The sequence below is a fragment of the Cervus canadensis genome, chromosome 19 (assembly GCF_019320065.1).
Source record: "Cervus canadensis isolate Bull #8, Minnesota chromosome 19, ASM1932006v1, whole genome shotgun sequence".
In the NCBI taxonomy this organism is placed as follows: Eukaryota; Metazoa; Chordata; class Mammalia; order Artiodactyla; family Cervidae; genus Cervus; species Cervus canadensis.
Window position 1 is genome coordinate 10,321,913 of NC_057404.1, and position 23,164 is coordinate 10,345,076.

Below are 23,164 nucleotides of genomic sequence, written 5' to 3' on the forward strand. Positions count from 1 at the left end.
GGCCTGAGTATCTCAAGCAATTAAAAGTAAATGACTTCAGGCTTCCGTATTTACTTACTTACATGGACGCATATGCTCACAGCTGCAAAGGCTTGTATAACTTGAGTTTGCAAGGGATGGTATAGTGCAGCAGCATTTCCCTAGAGACTCTAAACGCTTGTGTATAGTAGAACAGTCAAATGAGAGGGAAAATAGGAAGTCCTTGATCCCTTCCTACTGTTAAATCGACTGCATAGGTATTAGGAGGCATCACAGTTAACAGCACAGGTTGTAGAGTCTGACTCTTGGAATTCTGAAACTTATCCACTGTTTTCCTGCTGTTTGGCTTTGGGCATGGGGCTTTCCTCCTAAAGCAACTGTGAGGATTAAATGAGATCCTATAAAGTTGGTTTGCAATCACTCCACAGATATTGGCTGTTAACATTAGCAATAGAAGTCTGAGGGAGAATGAAAGAGGATGGATATGTTTTGATGAAGGGGAAAGAGGGCTCAATGTAGAGAACCTGGGGCAGTGGAGGAAAGAGCCTGTAGATGACCATGGTTCAGAGTTGAGGGAACTGGGCTTTCTGTAAGGGGTTAACTGGGGGCAGTGTTATCGCAAGATAAGGTAGGTGACCAGTGGTAGGGGACAGGCATACTAAATGACCAACCAATTTGACACCAAGGATGTAAGGACTTAGACTAGAAGAATAGAATTCTTGATCTCTGACCTTTGTAATTTGCCCTATATGATGGGAGAGAGTAATGACAGCAAGCGTGCTTTCTCAAAACCACTTCCTCTTCTGCATGGTTGTGGGGAGCAGAGTGGAACGGTTCGTCTTTATGACTATGTGAAGTTAACATCTTAGTATTAAACAATAAGTTTGTTTGATGTGAAATACAGTGATACCTCCTTCTTGTGACTATATTCTGTACTGAAGCAAAAGTAGAATTCTATTAAGACCTGTAGCCTGAACTCACTAATTCAGTGTGTTATTTATATGGAGCTCCCGAAGTTTGTAAGAGATAAGCTATTTCTCCACATAAATCACTTGAAATCAGGGACATTTCCTTTCATCATCTATAGTGCCAGGTATCCTTTGGGGATAGCTGATTAGCTCTGGAGATTTGGAGGAATAAAAATGGTGCCTGAGGTTTCTACCTCGGGTATCATCATGCGTGCTAAGTCACTTCAGTCCTGTCCGACTCTTTGTGACCCCATGGACTGTAGCCCGCCAGGCTGCTCTGTCCCTGGAGTTGTCCAGGCAAGAATACTGGAGTGGGTTGCCATGTCTTCCTCCAGGGAATCTTCACAACCCAGGAATCAAAGCCACACCTCATTCTGTCTCCTGGTTAGCAGGTGGATTCTTTACCACTAGGATGTCCTGCGTCAGTCAACTCTCCTATTTACTGGTACCCCTCAGTCACTGTGAGCAACAAAAGTGATTTCTCACACATTTCTTGATTCCCACTCAACTGGGGACGACTGTTTTGGTATACAATAAACTTCCATTGTTTTTCGAATCTGTAAGACTTGAATTGATGACATTGAAGAGTCTCTGTATTCATGTGCCTGCCTAACTTATTTAGTTTACATTTTTAAGGCTCCTTTCGGTCCTGTGATCCTATGATTGTTAAGTCTACTATTTCAACACATTTTCAGGTTTCTAAATACTGTAAGGTTATGTTTATGATTTTTAAATGGTATTTTTAGTGAATTCAGTTATACTATTGCTACTTTTTCCCTCCCCAAAGATGCTAAAATCAGGCAGAAGTTATTCTAAAAGTTGTCAGCACTGAATACTTAATGCCTTTATGATTTAATGAAGTGACCCAAGTTTTTAAGTTATTTTCTTTCGTCATTTAATTGGGGAATATGACAAAGTTACACTGGTAATGGGTGGGGGGATGTGTAGTGGGAAGTGGTTTACTGTGGTGGTTTTTCTAACTTGAGGTATTTGGAGATAGGGTGGCTGTCCCAACCTATATATTTTTTTAATTGAAGTATACTTGATTTACAATATTATATTAGTTTCAGTTGTACAATTTTTATGAGTTATACTCCATTTAAGGTTATTGCAAACTAATGGATATGCTATTCAATATATCTGCGTTGCTCATTTATTTTACACTTGTCCTTGGTGGCTCAGTTAGTAAAGAATCTGCCTGTTGTGCAGTAGACTGCCTACAATCCAGAAGACCAGGGTTCCATCCCTGGGTTGGGAAGATCTTAGCGAGGAAGCCACCACATGATAGTTTATATTTCTTAATCGCCTACCCCTGTCTTGCCGTTTCCTACTCCCCTCCCCTCCCTGGTAAGCACTAGTTTCCTGTCTGTATCTGTGAATCTGTCCCTGTTTTGTCACATTCATTTTTTAGATTCTGAATATAAGATAGCAAAGAGTATTTGTCTTTGTCTGACTTCTTTCACTAAGCTTAATACCGTCTAGGTGCATCCATGTTGTAGGAAATGACAGAATTTCACTCTTTGTTTGTATAGCCGAGCAACATTCCTTTGTATTCGATGTGTATATATATCACATCTTCTTTGTTCATCCATCTATTGATGGACACGAAGATTGCTTCTGTATTTGACTATTATAAATAATGCTGCTATGAACATTGGGGTGCATGTATGTTTTCAAATTAGTGTTTTGTTTTTTGGATATATATCCAGGAGTAGAATTGCTGAATTATATGGTAGTTCTTTGTTTTGTTTTTTTGAGAAGCCTTCGTTCTGGTTTTCCACAGTGGTTATACCAATTTACATTCCCACCAACAGTGTAGGAGAGTTCCCTTTTTAACACATCTTTGCCAACGTTTGTAATTCGGGTTCTTTTTGATGATAGTCATCCTGAATGGTGTGAGGTGATATCCCACTCTGGTTTTGATTTGCATTTCTCTGATTAGCAATATTGAGCATCTTTTTATGTTCCTGTTGGCCATCTATAAGTCATCTTTGGTGAAATATCTATTTGAGTCATCTGTCCACTTTTTAACTGAGTTATTTGATTTTTTTTCATACTGAGTTTAATATTGAATGTATGAGCTATAGCCATTAACTAAGTTATTTGTGTTTTTGATATTGAGTTTACTATTGAATATATGAGCTATAACTGTATTGGTCATATCATTTGCAAATATTTTATCCCATTCAGTAGGTTGTGTTTTCAGTTTGTGGATGGTTTCCTTTGCTGTGCAAAAGCTTAAGTTTGATGAAGTCCATTTGTTTATATTTGCTTTTGATTCCTTTGCCTTAGGAGACAGATTAAAAAAAAAAAAAACTGCTATGATTTATGTCACAGAGTGTTCTGCCTGTGTTCTTTTCAAGTTATATGGTTTCCAGTCTTACATTGAGGTCTTTAATCTATTTTGAGTTTATTTTTGTGTATGGTGTGACAAAATGCTCCAATTTCATTGATTTTCGTGAGGCTGTCCAGTTTTCCAGCACTTCCTTATTAAACAAGAGACTGTCTTTCCTGTATTGTATATTCTTGCCTTCTTTGTCATAGATTAATTAGCCATAAGTGTATGAGTTTGTGTTTAGGCTCTCTATTTTATTCCATTGACCTATGTGTCTGTTTTTGTGTATCATGCTGTTTTGTTGGCTATAACTCTGTTCTATAGTCTGAAGTCAAACAATGTGATACCTCTTGCTTTGTTCATTTTCTGAAGATTTCTTTGGGAATTTGGAGTCTTTTGTGGTTCCATGTAAACTTTAGGATTATTTGTTTTAGTTCTGTGAAAGGTGTATTGGGTATTTTGGTAGGAATTGCATTAAATCTGTATATCGCTTTGGGTGGTATGACCATTTTGGTGATATTCTTTCAGTCCATGTACATGGGATTTCTTTGTATCATCTTCATTTTCCTTCATCAGTATTATATAGTTTTGAGAGTTTCACCTTCTTGGTTAAGTTTATTATTAGATATTTTATTCTGTTTGATGAATTTTTAAAAGTCCTTTAGGTTGGTTGGAATGCTTCCAGCTTCCCTACTACCAACCCTTCTCTCCCCTTGGTTCTTGATTCTAGGATCACTTGTAGTGATTAGATGGATTGGGGAAATCTGTATTTGAGCTCCTTTGGAGCTTGGTGACCTAAATAGACAAAACTTTAAAACTTTGTACTTTCCACTTGTTACTTTAAATCATCTCAAAGTTGAGAGGGAGTCTTTCAGCAAACATTTGTTGAACACCTTTTATGTGCCTGATGGTGTTCAAAGTTAAGACCTTCAGCAGTGAACCATAGACAAGATTTCTATCCTCTGGTAGAAGTCTACAGATGTCATGTAGTAACAAATGCCATGAAGATAGAGAAAGCAAGAGTAAGGAATGCTGAGGCACAGAGCATGCTGTATCCATAAGGGCACTAGGGAAGGCCACTCTAACGAGCACACATTTGAGCATAGACCTACTCAAGTGATGGAGTGAGCCATGAGCCATGGGAGTATGTTGGGAAGTAGATTTGAAAGAGAGAGATGAGTGAGAAGTAGGAATCATGTGGTAGAAATAGGACTGAAGCCAGCTTGGTGACGATTGAGTGATGGGGGCTTCAGGCAAAGCCAGGGAAGATGAAGTTAGGTAGTTGCAAAGGGTGATGTGATGTGACTTTTATAAAATGAATCATTCTGGCTGTTGTGTTGAGAATATGCTGCTTGTGAAGGCAGGAGGCTAGGATATCAGTCGGAAGGCTGTTGCAGCGGTCTAAGAAAGACAAGATAGTGGCTTGGGCTAGAATGTGAGCAGGAGTGGTGATGAGAAGCAGTTGGTATTCATAGCGCCTCCAAGGTAGAGCCCAGGGAGATAAGATTACGGTTGTTAAGTGATACTAAAAGCTGGGCATATAGAAGGTACTCCTAAATGTTACTTCTGTTTTCCTTTTATTTTCTCTTGGAAGTGGGTCAGGATAGCATGGGCAAATGTACATTCACATCTGTAATGCCAACTATTTATGTATTCTCTAAATGTGTACTGTATACATACATCATGTACTATGTTTACAAACAAGTAATTTGGCATTTATTGGGCAGCTTATACTGGCTAGTCATCATCTTGGCAGGTTTATTAGTTTATTGTGAGATAATAAACATAATTATGATGACAGATACTTATTTAACATTTGCTGTGTGCCATTGGTATTCTTGACACTTTACAAAAAGCCTCATCAACTAGGTAATCTTACCGCTCCTTTCCTGATGAGAAAACTGTGGCACAGAGAGTTTAAATACTGGAATTTGACCAAAGGTGCCCAGCTCCCAAATCCTGGCTATCACACTGCACTATCCCGTTTCTATAGGTTAACATGGAGTCAACAGAATGTGATTAAATACTGAGCAGTAAATGCTATAGTCATGCAGTGAAGAGAGTTTATTTCTTGCTCAGTAGAGACCTTATGAAGGAAATAGCATTTGAGTTACATTTCAAAGAATGGGAAAGATTTCAACTGTGGGAAGTTAATGACTTAGTGATGAAAATAGGTAATTATAATGATGGAAGTGAATATGTGCTAAGCACTTGATGGGGATTAAGCACTATTTTAGCACTTGGAGTGGATTGTCTCATGTAATCTTCACCAGCACTGAGGTACCTTTGAACATGTTTATTTTATGGGGAAGGAAACAGACACACAGATATGTGCCTGTGAAAGTGGAGGAGGGTGGAAATTGAATATAACTGTAGACTCCTGGGCACTCTCTTAGGAAGGACATCCATCTCCTGGGGTGGGGGAAGTGATGTACTTCAGCTCAGGTGTGAGGAATTGAAAACCGAACCAAATTTTTTTTTGTAAATCTCAGTCATCTTTGGCATGTGTCACTAACATCGATTCTAGGGCTTATATACAGTCATTGCGGTACAGCAGATCCACTCACTGAGACCAGGAGAGCCATGAACCTAGAACATGGCATTTGTGTCTGGTGCCCAAGTGGAGGTCAAAACATGGAGGGCTTGATGTTGTGTTAAGGAGTTTGTCTGCGAGACTGTTGTAGTTAGGGGTGCCCATCTCTTTGCAGCTTGATGATGTGTTTGGGGGCCTGAAGCCTCTGAAGAAGTGGGTCTGTGAACACCTTTGGATAGTCAGACAGTTAAAAAGCCCAATGATTGGAGGATGGAGCCTACATGAACGTGCAGAGAGGTGGGGCCTGTGGGAGAGAGCCTCTTCCAGGTCACAAGAAGGAATCTAGTTCATTAAACCTTATTCAGCATGCCCATGATACCAGAGTGAGGTGGTATTGGTTCGAACATTTGGTATATCCATGCTTGAGTCAGCCACTCAGGAATTTTATGTGTAAGAGACAGAAGAGGCTGGTATATTACAACGTAAAGGTTCACACATGCAGACACATTAAAAAAAATAACAAAATGGGCTGCTGAACCACTCCCACCATTGCTACTGGTCTGTGTCCCATCTCCTAAACATGTTTCAAGTGCTTTGCAGATCTCTAGAATCCTAGCATAGGAGATGGAGAAAGGAGTGATTCACTCTATTTCAAGAGGTTGATAGGAAGCTTTCCGAGAGGGAGTAATATCTGCCTGTCCAAAATTGTAAATGGTGCAGGGGATTTGGCCAAGTGTGTAGATCTGCCAGCTCTTACAGCGTAGGTGAAAGGTGTGGGGCTATTTAACACTTTGTTGTTTGGGGGAAGTGATAATTAATAATGATGAGCTGAAGTCAGTGAAGTGACACGGGGTAAACTTGAGCCTGAAGCTAGTAGTGGAAACGTCTCCCTCGCAGTAGAAATACATCTGAGGTACAGTATCTGGAGCATCGTTGCCACTTACATCAATAGTAGCTACTGTTGTTTTTTATTTTCAGAGCTGAGACCAGGCTTGGGGTGGTATGGCACCCCAAGAAGCTTAGCCTGTTCTGTTCAGGGTGTGGAATGACAGGCCAGATTTGGACTTCCAGTGGTTTAGGGGTACATGGGCTGAGGGGTTTGTTGAGATGATGGCAGTGATTTAGACAGGAGATGTAACACAGGAGGGCCTGAACTGTGGTGAGGAAGGTGGAGAAATACATTGCTTCATGTTTTCTCACAGTTCTAGAGCCCAGTATCAAAAATTGCTGCCACTTTGGTAATAATTATTTCCATTTTGTAATGGGCAGACAAAACTAAATAATGGGATTAAAAAAAATAATTATGTGAACAGGAATAATGTATCTGAGAATTAGGTTCATCTATGGCGTTGGGGTTCAACTTCCCGCTTTTCCCTGGCGTTTGTTATTGTGAGTGTGACAGAGGGATGCCTGTTGGGCGCAGGATTTCCTGTCTTTCATCTCTCTTTTTTTTATTTAATTAAATTTTTTTTTTTTTTTGGTTGAAGGATAATTGCTTTATAGAATTGTTTGTTTCTGTCAGACATGAGCATGAATCAGCCATAGCTGTATATGGTCTTTCCTCTCTTGTTTGTGACTTTTATTTCTTTGTTTCTGAGGTGCTGCCTAAATAGTATATGTTTTCCCTTTTATTTCTGGTGTACTCACTTGTCAGTGTTGGCTAAAGTTTTAGAATAGTTGGGGCAACATCTTATGGGCAGTTGGCATATATCACATGGAGACTCTTGAGTTGTGTCTTCTGAAGAGCTACTTTGAGATGCAGTTTTTTCCAGAAACACTGCATCTCTGCTTTGCTCCAATGAATATACCTGATTCCACTGTGTCTCATTTTATTACTTCAGGGTATAGTCATTATGCTGACTTCCCAGGTGAATCAGTGGTAAAGAATATACCTGCCAAGCAGGAGATGGCGGGTTTGATCCCTGGGTTGGGAAGATCCCCTGGAGAAGGAAGGGCAACCCACTCTGGTAGGGGAGGTCCCATGGACAGTCCACGGGGTCACAAAGGACCCCTACAGTCCACGGGGTCACAAAGAACCAAACATGACTTGGTGACTAAACAACAATGGTCATCATGCATATTCTGTACTTTTTTTCTTTTTTCCTGATGCATAATGTATAGAAATCTGCATATACCATACGCTTTTCCAAACTCAACGCAGCCATATAAACAACAGCTGGAAAAATCAACTTTTTAAAGAATTGAACAGTGTTTGTGAGAAAAGTGAACTTATGTGAATCTGCTGTGTATAAAGGAAAATGTGACCTTTAAACTTTTTCCTTTTCCTTTCATATTAACTTACTTCCTGTTATCTAACGTAAAGTTGTTCATCTAGTCTTGTCTTATATAATATTGTGCATATAATGCTGCTGCAATTTTGAAGTGAAAATCATTGACTGAGAAATATGTTCTAACTATGCTTTTGGAGTGAGTCTTTGAAGAAAGTAAAGGATGAAGTTGCTCATATCTATTAGGTACTGTTAAGAAAAATTTTCTAAAATTTGGAAATCAAAAGAATGTATAGCATGTTCCTGGGATGCCTCCTTGAGGGTGTTTAACAGGCACACCCCAGGGATATTCTAATTCTTGTGTTCACCTGCTATTTACTATTTGATTAGAACCCTGAACTGGGAAGTTACCTGTTGGCTTATAGATTTTTGTCCAATGGAAAGATATCCCCAAAGGTTATGGTTTTATTGCCCTGTAGATCACTAACCAGGGTTTTTTTTTTTATATATAACCTACCCATATTATTCTAGAACTAAAAAAAACAAACAAAAACATTTTCTGATGGACCATATAAACCTGTTCAACAAACGATCTTGGAATTAGCCCTACCACCTTACTGGTTCCCTCATTAATTAGTGAATAAAAGTTTTGGACACATGTTTAATTTACATTAAAGAATTTTTTTTTTTTTTTTTTTTTTTTTACCGTTTTGAAAATCATCATTTGGTACTACTATAGCATTTCTGTCCCATCCCTTCACACTCTACCTAGGAAGTGACTTTCTAGGGCATGCAAAGTTTCCAAACTTAGCCAGTACAAGTAGTGATCCTTATTTCTGTTGTGAGTTTCTTCAGAGAACGTTTATAATGTAAAACTAGTTTTATTGCCAAAAATGTCCTAATAAGTTGCTTTTCTTTTCTTCTTTTTTTCCTAGGCTTAAGCACATAAAGCATTCACTGTGGAGAGAAGAGCATTTTTGAGATAAGTCAGAGGGAAACCCACTACAGAAGGGCACCTCCCATGTGCGTGTTGCATGGTACTGCTTCTTCAAACTTTGCCTAGTGATGAAGCCACCATTATGTCCTCAGTCAGCGAAGTGAATGTTGATATCAGAGATTTCCTCATGAGCATTAATTTGGAGCAGTACCTCTTAAACTTCCGTGAATTTGGTTTTAATAATGTGAGGGACTGTGCAGACATAAATGACAGCGTGCTCCTCAAAGTTGGAATATCACCTACAGGACACCGGAGGAGGATACTTAAACAGTTACAGATAATCCTGTCAAAAATGCAAGATATCCCAATATATGCAAATATTCACAAGACAAAGAAGAATGATGAGACTTCAAAGGATCACCAGGCTCCATCTTCTGCTCAGAATACCTGCTTAGAATTTTCAGATTCACACAGTGTTCAGATATCTAGCCCTATACAGTTGGAGACTGTTACAAAAAATGTTGGAGAACATGAGGTTTGTGTGGAAAATAGCCAGTCTCTTAAATCAGATGATAAGCTGACTCTTCCTACACACAACTTTCCCATTCCAGAAGACGAACCACACTCGAATTCAGGTTCTTTTCAAGATTCTTTACTTGGTAGTGAAATTGCCAAAGTAGAATCTTTGATAACAGAGAAGACTGTGGGCTGTACTACTGAAGAACAAACAGAAAGAGTTGATTTGATTTCAGAAAATGTAGGCAAGCTTCCTAATGCAGACCTTGAATTCCTTTCCTCCCATGACTCTTCAGTATCAGAAGCAAATTCTGGAAATGGAACTAACGTTTTATTAGAAAGCTCACCACCATCACCATTCTTTCAGTTCCAAGGAGAAATGGTTGTAAATGATTTGTACGTGCCATCATCGCCAGTCCTAACACCTATGAGAAGTCGTAGCAAGTTGGTTTCAAGACCATCTCGATCTTTTCTGCTAAGACATCGGCCGGTACCAGAGATTCCAGGATCAACGAAGGGAATTTCAGGGAGGTAGGAGTTTTTATGATAGGCTGTGTGTATTCAGTTTGGGGGAATGTAGCTAGTTCTAACAATTTTCTTTTCTGTGTTCCTTTCTAAGTTTGACATTTTAGTTTACCCGTTCAACCAACCTTTTCTTTCTTCTAAAACTTTTCATCATGTCATTTCTCTTGTATACCGCTACCCAGAGTCTGTTTCCAACTTGTAACTGCCTGGGACTCTCTAACTTTCTCCTATTTAATTGGTGGAATTCCCTTCCACTAATTCTACCTGGATATTCCATCCCATATCTAGTATGAGGAACCTTCCACCGTATCTAGTATGACATTCTTCCATGAGTGCACTTATATTTGAATTGCTGACTCTGTCTCCCCTAGGAGACACTATGTGCTTTTTGGGGGAGGACCATGTTTCTATGATTGTGTCTCTACTGCCTAATGCAATGACTGGCACCAATGAATCATTCAACACGCATCTAGTGAGCACCTACTTGATACTGGTCACAGTACTAGGAGCGGAGGAAGTAGAGAGGGATAAAGGGGCTTGAAGTGTAACGCAGAAGACTTGTACACAGTAGTAGCGTTACAATGTGAGACCAAGTGAGCTGGAGACTGGAGCTCTAAAGAGGGGTCCTAACGACTTGTTGGGTCTGTGGTTCCCTGGGGTAACTGTGGAGTCGGAGAGGAGCTGGCTTATTGCAGAGACTGCTTTCAACCGTTTCTCAAAATTACACCTAAGATGTGGTTTCCTCCAGGGCTGTGGTGAGATTTTTTTTTTTTTTTTCCCTATTCACTAAAATCTAACACTTGTCTCTGCTAGGAATCATGAGGTTAAGTTCAACCCTTACTGCTCTGGCACCAAATGCAATGACAGATTCCTGTGCAGGGTGTAGGCTGTGTATTTCTGCAAGATTCTCTCTCCCCTGCTTGTATCCCCATGAAGCCACTCTGTCCCTGGTGCTGGATCTTGGTTGTATTGACAAGAGAAAATACGGAAATTTAGTATACGCGAGAGAAAACATGGCAGTTTACCAGACCATGTTGAGTGTCTTCCAGGAGAGTGTAAACTCCTCGAGGGCAGAGGCCCTAATCACTTTGTCTTTATCTTGGCATCCTTGCTGCCAGTGGCAGTATTGAGTACTTACTGGGAAATCAGTTGGCACTGTCATTTATTGAACACCTGGAATATGGTTTGGTTTATAATTTTCCATAAAATTATAAACTAATTCTCACACTGGCCCTTGAAATAGGTACTATTCACCCATTTTCTTATGAGGTAACCAAGCCTTAGGTTAACTTTTCTAGGATTACATTGGCCGTGAACTGGGATTTCATTCCAGTTCATTTGATTCTATAGCACACTTTTTTAACCACTCATTTAGTAAATGTTCTTAAAAATGTTGATGGCGTATATAAGAAACGGAGTATTTCTTAGGAATGTAGAAAGTCACCAGTTTTTGTATACCATTGTAGCTTCAGCATATTTTGCTAATTTTCGACACTTAAATGAGAGGGGTCTGCTGTGTCTTTGCAGGAATGGAATCCTTTTGGAAGCCATAAGGATAACTTCAGATAAGAAACATTGGGCTCAGGTTTTACTTAAGTTGTATTATTTTTACACATTTTTGAGAATCTTTTGATGTTCATTTAGTTCTAAGTGTAAGCTTTGTATCATGTGAAAGGCTAGTTATTCACATTGTGATCCTTGAGGCTTTGAAAATGAGAATTGAAATAATGGTACAATTAGTAGTAAGTAGCTTAGTAGGAGCTGATTATGACAGTAAATGGTATCTATGTATTTCTGGTGATCAAATTATAAAAGGAGAAAATAAATTATTTTCAGACGTCAGTGTTTTTCTTTGTGGTCCTTGCCTGAATTGCAAATAGTAATTGCAAGATTCTACAGTGTTATAAATGAAACTGTAGATTATATAATCCAAGATTCTCTCTAGTCAAATAACATCTAAATGATATTTAGTATATGCCTTGATGTACCATAGAATATATTTCTTTGTGGCCAGCAATTTTATCCTAATTTCTTTACTCACTAAAGGTTTTGTATAATTGTTGAAAACGATTCTGGCTATGTGTTCCTGATGTGAGGTGCTTGCTTTCTATCTCCCTGGACATGTACCCCCAGCCTTTACCCCTTGCCAAGTTATCTGATGCAATCGATGGGTTCTCTTTGTCCTTGCCTTGGGCTCCTCCCTTGAATTCCTGTCTGATCCTCTTGGGAAGGCTGGGTTGGGTGGGGCTGTGCTGGACACTGGACCTCAGGATCTCTTTGCAAGTCCTATCTCTTGGGGGCTAGGTCAGAGCTAGCCTTGAAGAGCCGGTTCCTTCCTTATCAGCTCACCAGTAGGCTCTCCCATAGAGGAGACCTGTGTAAGGAGACTTAGAGAGGTTTCTAAGTAGAATGCAAGTCCCACCAGCTGCCTTTCCCTGGGAGTCATAGATGTGTCTTGTGAGTCTTTATGATCCTTCCAGGAGGATCCTCCTTCGTACTCAAAGCAGGAAGGATTCAGGTATCTTTTGCTACGAAAGAGGTACCTTTCTTATCCTCCTCCCTAGCTTAATGATTTTCATACATATTTCATGGACTGTTTTATCCTAGGCACAAGTCACAAAACCCTGTCTTTTAGATGTCATCCCTTTGAGTATTTTGGGGAAGGAACAGTAAACAAGCAGAGGTAAAGGCGAGGAGGGTGGTATGCAGGGTTGCACTGTGGTTGGAGTACATCTTTTGTAACATAAGACTGAGGACCTGTGTTAACTGTTTAAGGGCATTTTTCAAAAGTATGAGTTCTAAACCTGAAGTCACCAGCCTTCTGTGAACTTTTTATTAAAAGTAAAAATCGTTGATATTTTTCTCTGGATGTACATAGACATGATATAGACATTAAAAATGGATCTGCTGTTTTAGACTTTAATGGTGAAACGTATATGAACAAAAACATACAAATACACAACTGTTTGCTACATTGAATTAGAAAAATACTGAAATTCATCCCATCCTCATGTTCAAGAAAACCTTTATATTTCATGTAAATAGCAAAAAAAAAAAGTGCTTTAACATTATAAAATTCAGATTTTTTTCCTTTAAAATGGCTTTTTACAAATTCTATGAAAATGAGTTGATTATTTCAGTATTTGCGAAATTTTGACTTGAATGTCTATCAATAACAGTGAAGCAAACTTTTTAAAACCTCTTTTTAGATTATTTCAGTATTTGCAAAATTTTGACTTGAATGTCTGTCAATAACAGTGAATCAAACTTTTTAAAACCTCTTTAATCAGAGGACAGTTGCTTTACAATGTATGGTTTCCGTCAAACAGCAACATGAATCAGCCATAGGTATCTGTGTGTTCCCTTCCTCTTGAACGTCCCTCCCACGCCACCGCACCCCTCTAGATTGTCCCAGAGCATTGGGTTGAGCTCCCCGAGCCACACAGCAAATTCCCACTGGCTGTCTGTTTTATGTGTGGTGATGTATGTTTCAATACTACTATCTATTCATTCACGTTCTCCTTCCCCCGCTGTCCCTAAGTCTGTTCTGTCTGCATCTCTGTTGCTGCCCTGCAAATAGATTCATCAGTACTGTTTTTCTAGATAATGAGTCAAAATTAATAGTTGATCGCTTGACTTACTATTAGGGTATAAAGGTGTCTATCTGTGTGATACTTTCTACAAGTGAAGAGACGTTACATTTGTACTCTTTATTCATCATTTTGAAAGCCTTGCTTTGTTTGAAAAAAAGTTTTTTGAACTATAGCTTCTGCTAGTTGATGAAAAAAGTTTTACAGTAATGATGTAGGCTTTTGTGTTGTAATCCTTCTGTGATGTTTTATTCTTATCCTGAGGACTTTTTTTGGAATTTTGTAAATTGAGACTCAATTATTTGTTCATTATACATTTCATATTCTTCATCTGAGCTGTAGTTAATGTGCCCTCATGTTCTCTGAATTCAGATTTGTGTGATTTGGTTAGACATTATGTAACCTCAAAACAGCTTTCCCCTGCTGCTAATGATTCCAGTGTTTTTCTTTTGAATTCAGTTGTATAATGACCTGTAGCTAGTCTGTTGTAGTTAGTCTGTTACGATTTGTAAGAATTATATTTTCTTTAAAACAAACATTCTGTGTAATGATATGGTCCATTTGGGGCGTGTAATTGATTTTATTTTGGCATGGTTGTCATGCCCACGTAATGGGTAAGTGTAGATTATAAAGAGAGATCTTTAACATTAATTAGCATTTATGCCACTGCTTTTCATGGCAATTTTAGTGATTTAAAAATATGAGAACAAATAACATCTATAGGTAGTTGAAGATTCACTTGTTATTTTTTTGAAACTTGGTTCACATAATGTTATTTTAAAGGTTGTTCACATCCATGCATGTATTTTATGCAGTATCTGCTGTGTAGTATTTTACTAAATGAAAAAAAAATAGTTTATTCTGCTACTACGTTGGTGACACTTTTTTTACTCTTTCAAACGAAGAGTGTTCATACTTTTAAGGACTTTAAGAAACAGTTGTGCATATTATCAGTTTACCAGGAAGACCAAACATTCTTTTCTCTAATTAATAAAACAGTTGTCTCATTCTAGCTGAGTGTTTGTGTTGTATAAGGCACACCTTATGCTCTTTAAAAGCATCATCTCATTAGCTCTTATGATATTCCTAGGCAGCAGACCTTGTTTTTATTCCCCTTTAGTAAATGAGGAAATTGGACTCAGGCCTGTTGAATAACTTGACCAAGATCACCAAAGCATAATAACAAAATAGGATGATAACTACTGCTTTTCTTAATGGGTTTTTAATTTTTGCAAGTCATCCATGCTTTATATTTCAAATTTAATAGAAATCTGCAGTTTCTAGGAAAATCGATGGGAGAATAATAGAGCAGAAAGGAAAGAGCATGGGCTTTGCACTCAGGATGGAATTCACCTTGAATGCTGGTTTTTGCCTTCTATTGGCTATGCCACTTGGGCCAGAGAATCTCCTTTCCTTGTTGGTAGGGTTAGGACACCAAGTTCTACCTCATCAGTCTATTAAGGAGATGAAATATGAGATGTAGATACGTAAACCCCTAACAAAATGCTTTGGGCATAATAAATATTAGAATATAAAATAGCTTGAGATAATTTATTTATAGATAAATGAGAATATAAATGGATAATCACCAGTTTTAAAAACAGCTTGTTTTCTGTGTTGAGCTAATTTTCATCTTCAGTAGATCAAATGAACTTGGTTGATAGATTTGGTAGTTGCTTGCAGGTGGATATTGAATTGCAAAATCAATACAAATCATTGCATACTTTTTTCTTTATAAAAATTAAGCCAACAAAATATGCTTTAAAATACCACTAATGGATGTACTTAAAAGAGTTCAAAATCTTTTTTTTAAAATTAATTTGCATTTCCCCCCCCAGTAAGTTAAAGTTTTTTTATTAAGCATGATGGTTTTGAATAGGTCTCACGGAGCTACGCTGCCTGAGTTTGAATCCCAGGTTAGCTACTTGAAAGCTGTGTGACTTTTGGGAAGTAACTGCTTTGCCAGTTTTCTTCTTAAAAAGTGCAGATAATGGTAGCTCTTATTTCTTTGGGTGTTTGTGGCTAAATGCACACACATACACATTGTGAGTGTGTGTATTTATAAAATTTTGGGACCTGTGTCTGATATATAGTAAGTGCTCAATAAGAATTAGCAGTGTTTAAAAAAAAAAAAGAATTCGCAGTGTTTATTATTACCAGAGGTTGTCAAAGATGTAGAAAATTTGACTGCTGCTCTACTCAGGGGCTCAAATTATTAATATATATTTGTGTCAGTGACATACAAATTTGAGGAAATGATTATAGCCTTATCACAGTGTCAAGAATGTGGAGATCATGAACAAATAAAGGATGAATTATTTTGGAACACTTTGATATATGCCCTCTCCTGTCACAGACAGCGTCTATCCTGACTTTAAAGAATGGTTATTACACTCACGCTTTAAAAAAATATTGTACCTCTTAAGTATATTCCAAACAATATGCTACAGTTTTGACTGTCTTGTGGACTTAAAAATGCAATGATATAGTAACTCTTCTTACTAAGCTCATTTTGCTTCACTCTGAAACTTCTCTATGTTGATACATACAGTTGCAGACTATTTTCATTGCTGTATAATAATTCATTGTATGGCTATATCCCATGATATCCATTCTTCTATTATATTTCATATGCTCAATATAGTCTAATATTTTACATATAAACAATGTACTTATATGTGTAAGTTTATAACTAACTTACATAATAAAATAGACCGATGCTAAATATATATGTCAATGAATTTTGACAAGTACGAATACCTATGTGAGCACTACCACAATGAGAGAACATTTCTGTCACTCCTCAAACGTCACCTGTGCACATAGGTAGTAGATTATTCTATCACCTGCATTGGGCAACCGCTGATTTCACTGTAAATTAGTTTTTCCTGTTCTAGGGTTTCATACAAATGACGTCATACAGCAAGTAACGTTGTGTGTGATATCTTTTATTCAACCTGATGTTTTTGAGATGCATCCACGTGGCTGTATGTCAGTTTGTTGTGACTGTTGAATGTTGTTCTTTTCTGTGATTCTTCCACAACTTCTTTTAACTTTTGCATATTGACATATACTTGGGTGGTTTTTCTTGGGGCACATCCGACATGCATGTCTATTGAATATATACCTAAGAGTAGAGTTGCTGTCGTAGGATATTGCTTATGTTCCATTCTGGAAGGTAATACAAAGTGGTTTTCACCATTGAATGGTTATTATGCTCACTTCCTTTAACACCAGCAGCGTATGTGTATTCCTTTTGTCTCATACCCGCAACAGCATTTTGTTATTTAAAAAATTTTAGCTGTATAGGTGGGTGGGTAGTGATATTTCATTGTGATTTTAATTTTTATTTTTCTGGTGACCAGTGAAATTGAGGATCTTTTAATGCATTTATTGGCAGCTGGCCAGTTTCTGTCTTCTTTTATGTGGTGCCTTTTGAAGTCATTTACCCATTTTAGGCAAAGGGAGTGGTTTTGAATTGCTAGCCTTCTTTCACTCAGCATGATGATTCTCAGATTTATTCATATTATGTGTAGTATTAATCAATGTGAACATAACTAGTGAGTGCCCATGTCCTTATGTTAGTTCTAGTCTTAGGGAAATGTTCAGTCTTTAATCACTGATTAAAATTCTTATTATTTTAATAAATGCCCTTTATTAGGTTGAGGAAGCTTGCTTTCTTCTTTCCAATTCCTAGTTTGCTGAGAGTTTTAGTGATGGATGGATGTTGAATTTGGCAGTTGGTTTTTCTGAATCTGTTTCAATGAGAATGTGATTTTTCTCTTTTATCTTCTTAATTTGGTGAATTATATTCATTTTTCCCTGTTAAATCAGTTTTGCTTTCTTGGGATAAGTTTCACCTGGTCATAATATATTATCCTTTCTATGTATTGTTGGATTTGATTTGCTAATAGTTAATGTTTTTTTTGCATGTTAAGTTCATGAGGAATATTTGTCTAACATTTATCTGTTGTTTTTTTTTTTTTGACTGGTTGTGTATCAGTAATACTGGCCTTACAGAATGAATTAGGAAGTCATTCTTCCTTCTCTCTTTTCTGAAAACGTTTATGTAGACTTCGTGTTATTCCTTCCTTAAATGTTTGGTGAAACTTACCAGTGAAATATTTGGGCCTGGAGCTTTTTGTGGGTAGGTGATTAATTGTTAAATTCAGTTTTCCTAATAGATCCAGGATATTAAGAATTTTTATTCTTGTGTCATATTTGATCATTTGTGTCTCTAAGAATTTTTTCATGTCATCTAAGTTATTGAATTTATTGATAAAGTTTTTCTTAATAATCTGTAATTATCCCTCTTATGTTTGTAGAACTTGTAGTGATGTGTTCTCTTTCACTCCTGATACTGATAACTTGTCTCCCCTGTGTGTCACTCGTATTTTCCTTCTCTGAGGTTTATCAATTTTACTGGCCTTTTCAAAGAACCAGCTTTTGGTTACAGTGATTTTTAAATTTTTGTCTATAGCCTATTTCATTACTGTGTGTGTGTGTGCGCATATATACATGCATATATATATATATATATCTTGTAGTTATTTGGGCATAATATATTTAAGAGAAGTTGAGAACGCTGCCCTGATTCTTACATTTAACTGGGAAAATAGAACTCTTCCATATAGTAGCAGGTATTATCCTATTTCTACAGTGTTTTCCTCTGTCATTGCTGTTATATTGTATTCTAATTAATTACCTGTAGTATCTCTTTCCCAAGGCTGTAAGATCTTTGAGAAAAGGTCTTACATATTTTCAATTATACTCTTGGAACTAGACAGATTTTTGAGTGAGTATTGTGAAGCTAAGACAAAAATGTCATAAATACTTGAGCAAATATGTTCACTTACTTTTGTGAATTATAAAAAGTGAGAAGCAAATACTTGTAAAATCCATTAAAATCACTTTCTTTAAGGCTATTTAGAAAAGCACATTTATGGAATCTGGCCATTGTATTTTATTAAAATCAAACTGATTTTTGAATATTGGTTTTTCTACCGAAGAGAATATATGTGCCTACAATTAATCCTTTACTCAAGATAGTAACATCTGGTTTACGTACGTGTTCTAATGGCTCTATTTTTCCCTTTGCTTTAAGCTATTTTCGCGAGAGAAGAAATGTTGCTACCTCAACTGGAAAATCTGTGACACAGCAAAGTGAGTCTCCTATTTTAAAGTCTGTAAATTAGTTAGTACTCATTTGATAGTCTTGCATGTGTTAAAATCATGATCAAGAAGGCAGCCCACCTGTGGAATAGGGAGTCGTGGGAATAACCGTCTACCAGGGTTCATAGCACTCCAGACACTTGTAAAAGTGAATGAATGAAAAACAGTAATATACACGCAGACTCCTGGAAATTTGCACATGTTAGTGTAAGATTTTTTTCTACAGTCTTCGTTTATCATTAACCACAGTTGAAGACATTTAACTAAGTTATGTGGTTTCTGAGTCTGAACTACAGGGTGTATATTTATGGAAAGTAATTTTGCCATGGTAACAGGGAAGGGTGACATTCATAGCTCTGGTCAACCGCTCACTGACAGAGGCTTTTCTTTCTTCTTTTTGAAAGTTCTGCTTATGCAAGTTCAGGAACATTCTTCTCAATGCTAAGTTAGCAAGCACTTGGCTAGTGAGCCTTTAAAAGAGTTTGCAACAGCAGAAAATGCAAATGTTAAGAATTCTTTATTGTAGATCTGTGTAATTCAGGGATAGTGGAAATTCTCTTGAAATAATTTATTTCCAGGTATGCTAGCAGTTATGGTGTTAGAGGGATTATATTAAGTGGATTCTGGCATTTTGAATGCTATTAACAGCTAGCTGTCAGTGAACTTTTAATGATCATTTGTTGAAAATTACAGTAGAGTTAACATTAACTTTCTGCCATTATTTAGGAATTAGCATTATAAATATACTGTGACAATTTCCGTTGTATGGGGAAATGTGTTTAGTTATATTAATGTGGATATTAGAGGTTAGCAAGGACGAATATGACACATCACACTTGTGATACGTCTTAGTTGTGAAGTGAGGGATGTATACAGAAAGAAAACCACAGTTAGAGTTGATTTGGAGATAAGAATTATGAGCATAATTTGGATTCAGAAAAAAGCTGAAATTGTGATATTGTTATGAAATAATTAAATAACATGCTTTTGTAAAAAAAAAAAAATTCACATTATTCTCATCTTTCCATCTCATTCTGTCATTCCCCCAAAAGATACAAATGAGGAGAATTCATCTTCCATTTTACCTTATGGAGAGACCTTTCTTTTCCAGAGACTAGAAAATTCCAAGGTTAGTCCCATACATTTTAATTTTTTCCATATTCAGTTCTTTGCTTTTCTGCCTTTACATGCCTCTTCATTTTCCTTTAAGCTGTTTGAAGAATGTGTTATATGGAAGAAAAATTTCTAGTCAGTAAAATTCTGTTCAGTAGAATCATGGTAAATTGATATCTTAAAATATATATCACAAAAACACATTTTAGTTTGTTTTTAGGGATACAGATCAATGAGTTTTCAAAATTTACCACAAGCTACTTAAAAAAAAAAAAAGAAAAACCCCCATTAAAAAGAAAAGCAGACTGACAAAAGCCCTCAATTTTACTTTTCCTTATACCCAGATGTAGACTGACCTCTATTTCTTCTCCAGAACTTTTGCTCTTTTGGTATTTTATTTCTTGGTCAAGATTAAGTTGGAAGACAAAAAATAAGTGGGAAAGTAAATCAGTTTTTAGCATCTTATGTTCTTAGTTGAAAATAGGTACTAATGATTTAAATAAAATACTGAAAATGCATCAAAAGACTATGTTTACTTTTGTCTTGCTAATTAAGTTTTTTTTGTTGAATATTGAGCTAAACAGTAGACATTTGTTTAATAAAACTAAACACACATGCTGTGGATCTTTGTAGAATATTGTGACCCTGAAAAAAAAATATATATATATATTCTTTTTTATAGAAGAGATCTATAAAGAATGAATTTTGGACCCAGGAAGAAACACTCAAAGGGGAAACAACTACTGAAAGAAACTCATTTTTTGTCAAATCAAGGTATGAGGGCATGATTGATAATGGTTAATTCTTTTGAATAGAATGTTATACACGATTCATTGTTCAACTCTTGTTCATATTATATTTCTAAGAAAATATATGTTGGAAAGTTCAAATCCTTTCTTTTGATAACAGCACTCATTTTAATAATTTAGAGTCTGTAAATTGATTCTATAATCTGTAGCACATTATTTTTGTCTTTTTATAATTGAAACCATTCTCCCCTTTTCAAAGTGGCAAATATGTGGTAACTATGTTTGCACTTTAAAGACAGGAAGTTACCTCAATGTGAAGAAGAAAGGGGGGCAATGCCAAAAATGTCGCTATGTGATGTACAGAATTTTTCCAGATGTAATGTAGAAGCTGAGTGGTGATAAACAGCTCGAAAATTATCCAGTTATCTCTATCATTATCCAGTTATTTGGATCAACATGAGGTTAAGCAGAGTATGTAAGGCACCAACTTAAATTTTATTTTTCCTCTCAGTTTTATTAGCACTTGATATAGTGCATCGTTACCTGACATTTGTCTTCCAGTTTATCGTTTATTCTCAAAGGCTGACACTGTTGAGGGTTTCCTTAAGTTGGAATAAATAATTGAGTGTCTTCATTAAGCATTTGAACCTATTACGATGCAGAATATGGAAGGAGCCAAGTTAATCCTTCTCGAAGGAAGCAGTGGGGGCTCAGCGTTGAGAAATCCACCTGCCAAGGCAGGAGACACAGGGGGTGCAGCTTCGATCCCGGGTCGGGAAGATCCCCTGGAGGAGGGCGTGGCAGCCCACTCCAGTATTCTTGCCTGGAGAGCCCCATGGATTCTCCCATGGACAGAGGAACCTGGTAGACTACAGTCCATAGGGTTACAAAGAGCTGGACATGATTGAAGTGACTGAGCCCTCAAACATGCACACAGGAAAGAAGTGGGCTTTAGAACTCCACGTCCAGAAGGATGTAATTTGACCCCTCAGTCTATCTGTTTCATTGATGAGCAAAAACTTCTTTGTACTGAGTTTTGTTATACATACATGGCTGAGCATGTCTGTTTTGTCATTCCTTAAATCTAGAGGAAAATAATCAGCAATTGTGATATTCCTGTAAATATTACACATTACACAGCTTTTACCTTCTGATATCCTGAACCTTTCTAATTTTTTATTAGCTACTTTCTAAGTCTAGTTTTTCCTCATCTAGTTTTTTTCCTTAATCGTGCAAAATAATACTAAAGATTTCACTTTGTTTTATCACACAATGATGGAGCAGAGGGTCTTCGGAGTCCTTTTGTGGAGAGGCAGAGAAAGGATGACAAGTGGAAATGAGATCTCCAGAGCCTCTCTCCACGATGCTGTGGTTCACGATCTTGCCTGTTACGTGGCTGACCACATACTGGTGCTGGGGAAGATGTTTAAGTTGTGATGCAGAGAACATGGCAGTCTCCATCCTTAGTACTTACTGTCAACTCCCAAAATAAACAGATCAGATTAAATGATACATAAGAGAAAAAAGACACTACTTGTAGTGTATGAATACATATTCAAATATGTCTTAAGATAATGAGTTCTATTCTTCTCAAAGAGTTTTAAAAATTATCCAGATGCATTAATTGAACTCAGATTTTCTTGGCCTTAAATTTCTGTAGTTGGTTGTTTATAAATAGAAAAAGTCATCAATGGCTTAAGTTACATATAGTACTAGGAAGTATTAACACCATTCTTTTTTCATTTAGCATATATGATAACAGGACAGAAAATATAAGTGAAGACAAAGTAGAAGATATTTGGATACCTCGAGAGGATAAAAGCAATCTTCCTATAGACTCTGCTTCAGAATCAGAGTATTCAACAGTAGAAGAATGCTTTCAGAGTTTAAGAAGAAAAAATTCAAAGCCATCTAAATCAAGGACCCAAAAGGCAGTGAATTTGGACCCTGTTAATAGGCACAGTTATCCACTAAGCTCAACAAGTGGAAATGCTGACTCACCAGTTATTTCCTCAAATGTAATATCTCCCTATGCCTGTTTTTATGGATCATCTACAAGGAAGGTTAAATCCGGATGGCTTGACAAACTCTGTCCCCAAGGGTATGTGTTCTTTCTTTTTTTCCTTAAGTGGCTTGTTTAAGAAAAAATTCAAGTGTATCCATTTCTAAAGCTGCTAGGTTGCTGTAGCTCCTCCCCACCCCACCCGTATGCATACAGAGTTTTGAGAGACTTTTGATAGCGTTTTTGCAAATGCTGTTTTTTCAGATATATGAGGGGCATGTGCACTGTATGGAATTCTGGGCTAAAAGGTTCTGAAAGCAAATTAAAACTAGATGATTAAACATCTAGATCCTTAATGTTAGTTTCTAACTTTGCACCAAAATGCGCTATTCTGTGTCTCAATTTGTAGCAAAGAAAAACAACACAGATTGAGTTAGTATTACTCGGCCCACACTGTTTGGCTTTTGCTCATATTATAACAGTGTTCTGTTTGGGAATACAAGGCTTATTGTAGTTA

The 23,164-nt window shown here is 37.0% G+C and overlaps 1 protein-coding gene across 3 annotated transcripts in view; it reads left to right on the forward strand.

The window, feature by feature from the left end:
- Positions 1–23,164, forward strand: part of ARAP2 (ArfGAP with RhoGAP domain, ankyrin repeat and PH domain 2) — a 183,356-nt gene that overhangs the window by 6,574 nt on the left and 153,618 nt on the right. For all 3 annotated transcript variants that reach the window (XM_043438632.1, XM_043438634.1, XM_043438633.1), the window contains 5 exons: positions 8,979–10,027; positions 18,716–18,774; positions 19,836–19,912; positions 20,579–20,670; positions 22,393–22,746. In XM_043438632.1, coding sequence (XP_043294567.1) covers positions 9,078–10,027; positions 18,716–18,774; positions 19,836–19,912; positions 20,579–20,670; positions 22,393–22,746 — 1,532 coding nt within the window. In that variant the 5' untranslated portion in view covers positions 8,979–9,077. The remainder of the gene's footprint in view (positions 1–8,978; positions 10,028–18,715; positions 18,775–19,835; positions 19,913–20,578; positions 20,671–22,392; positions 22,747–23,164) is intronic.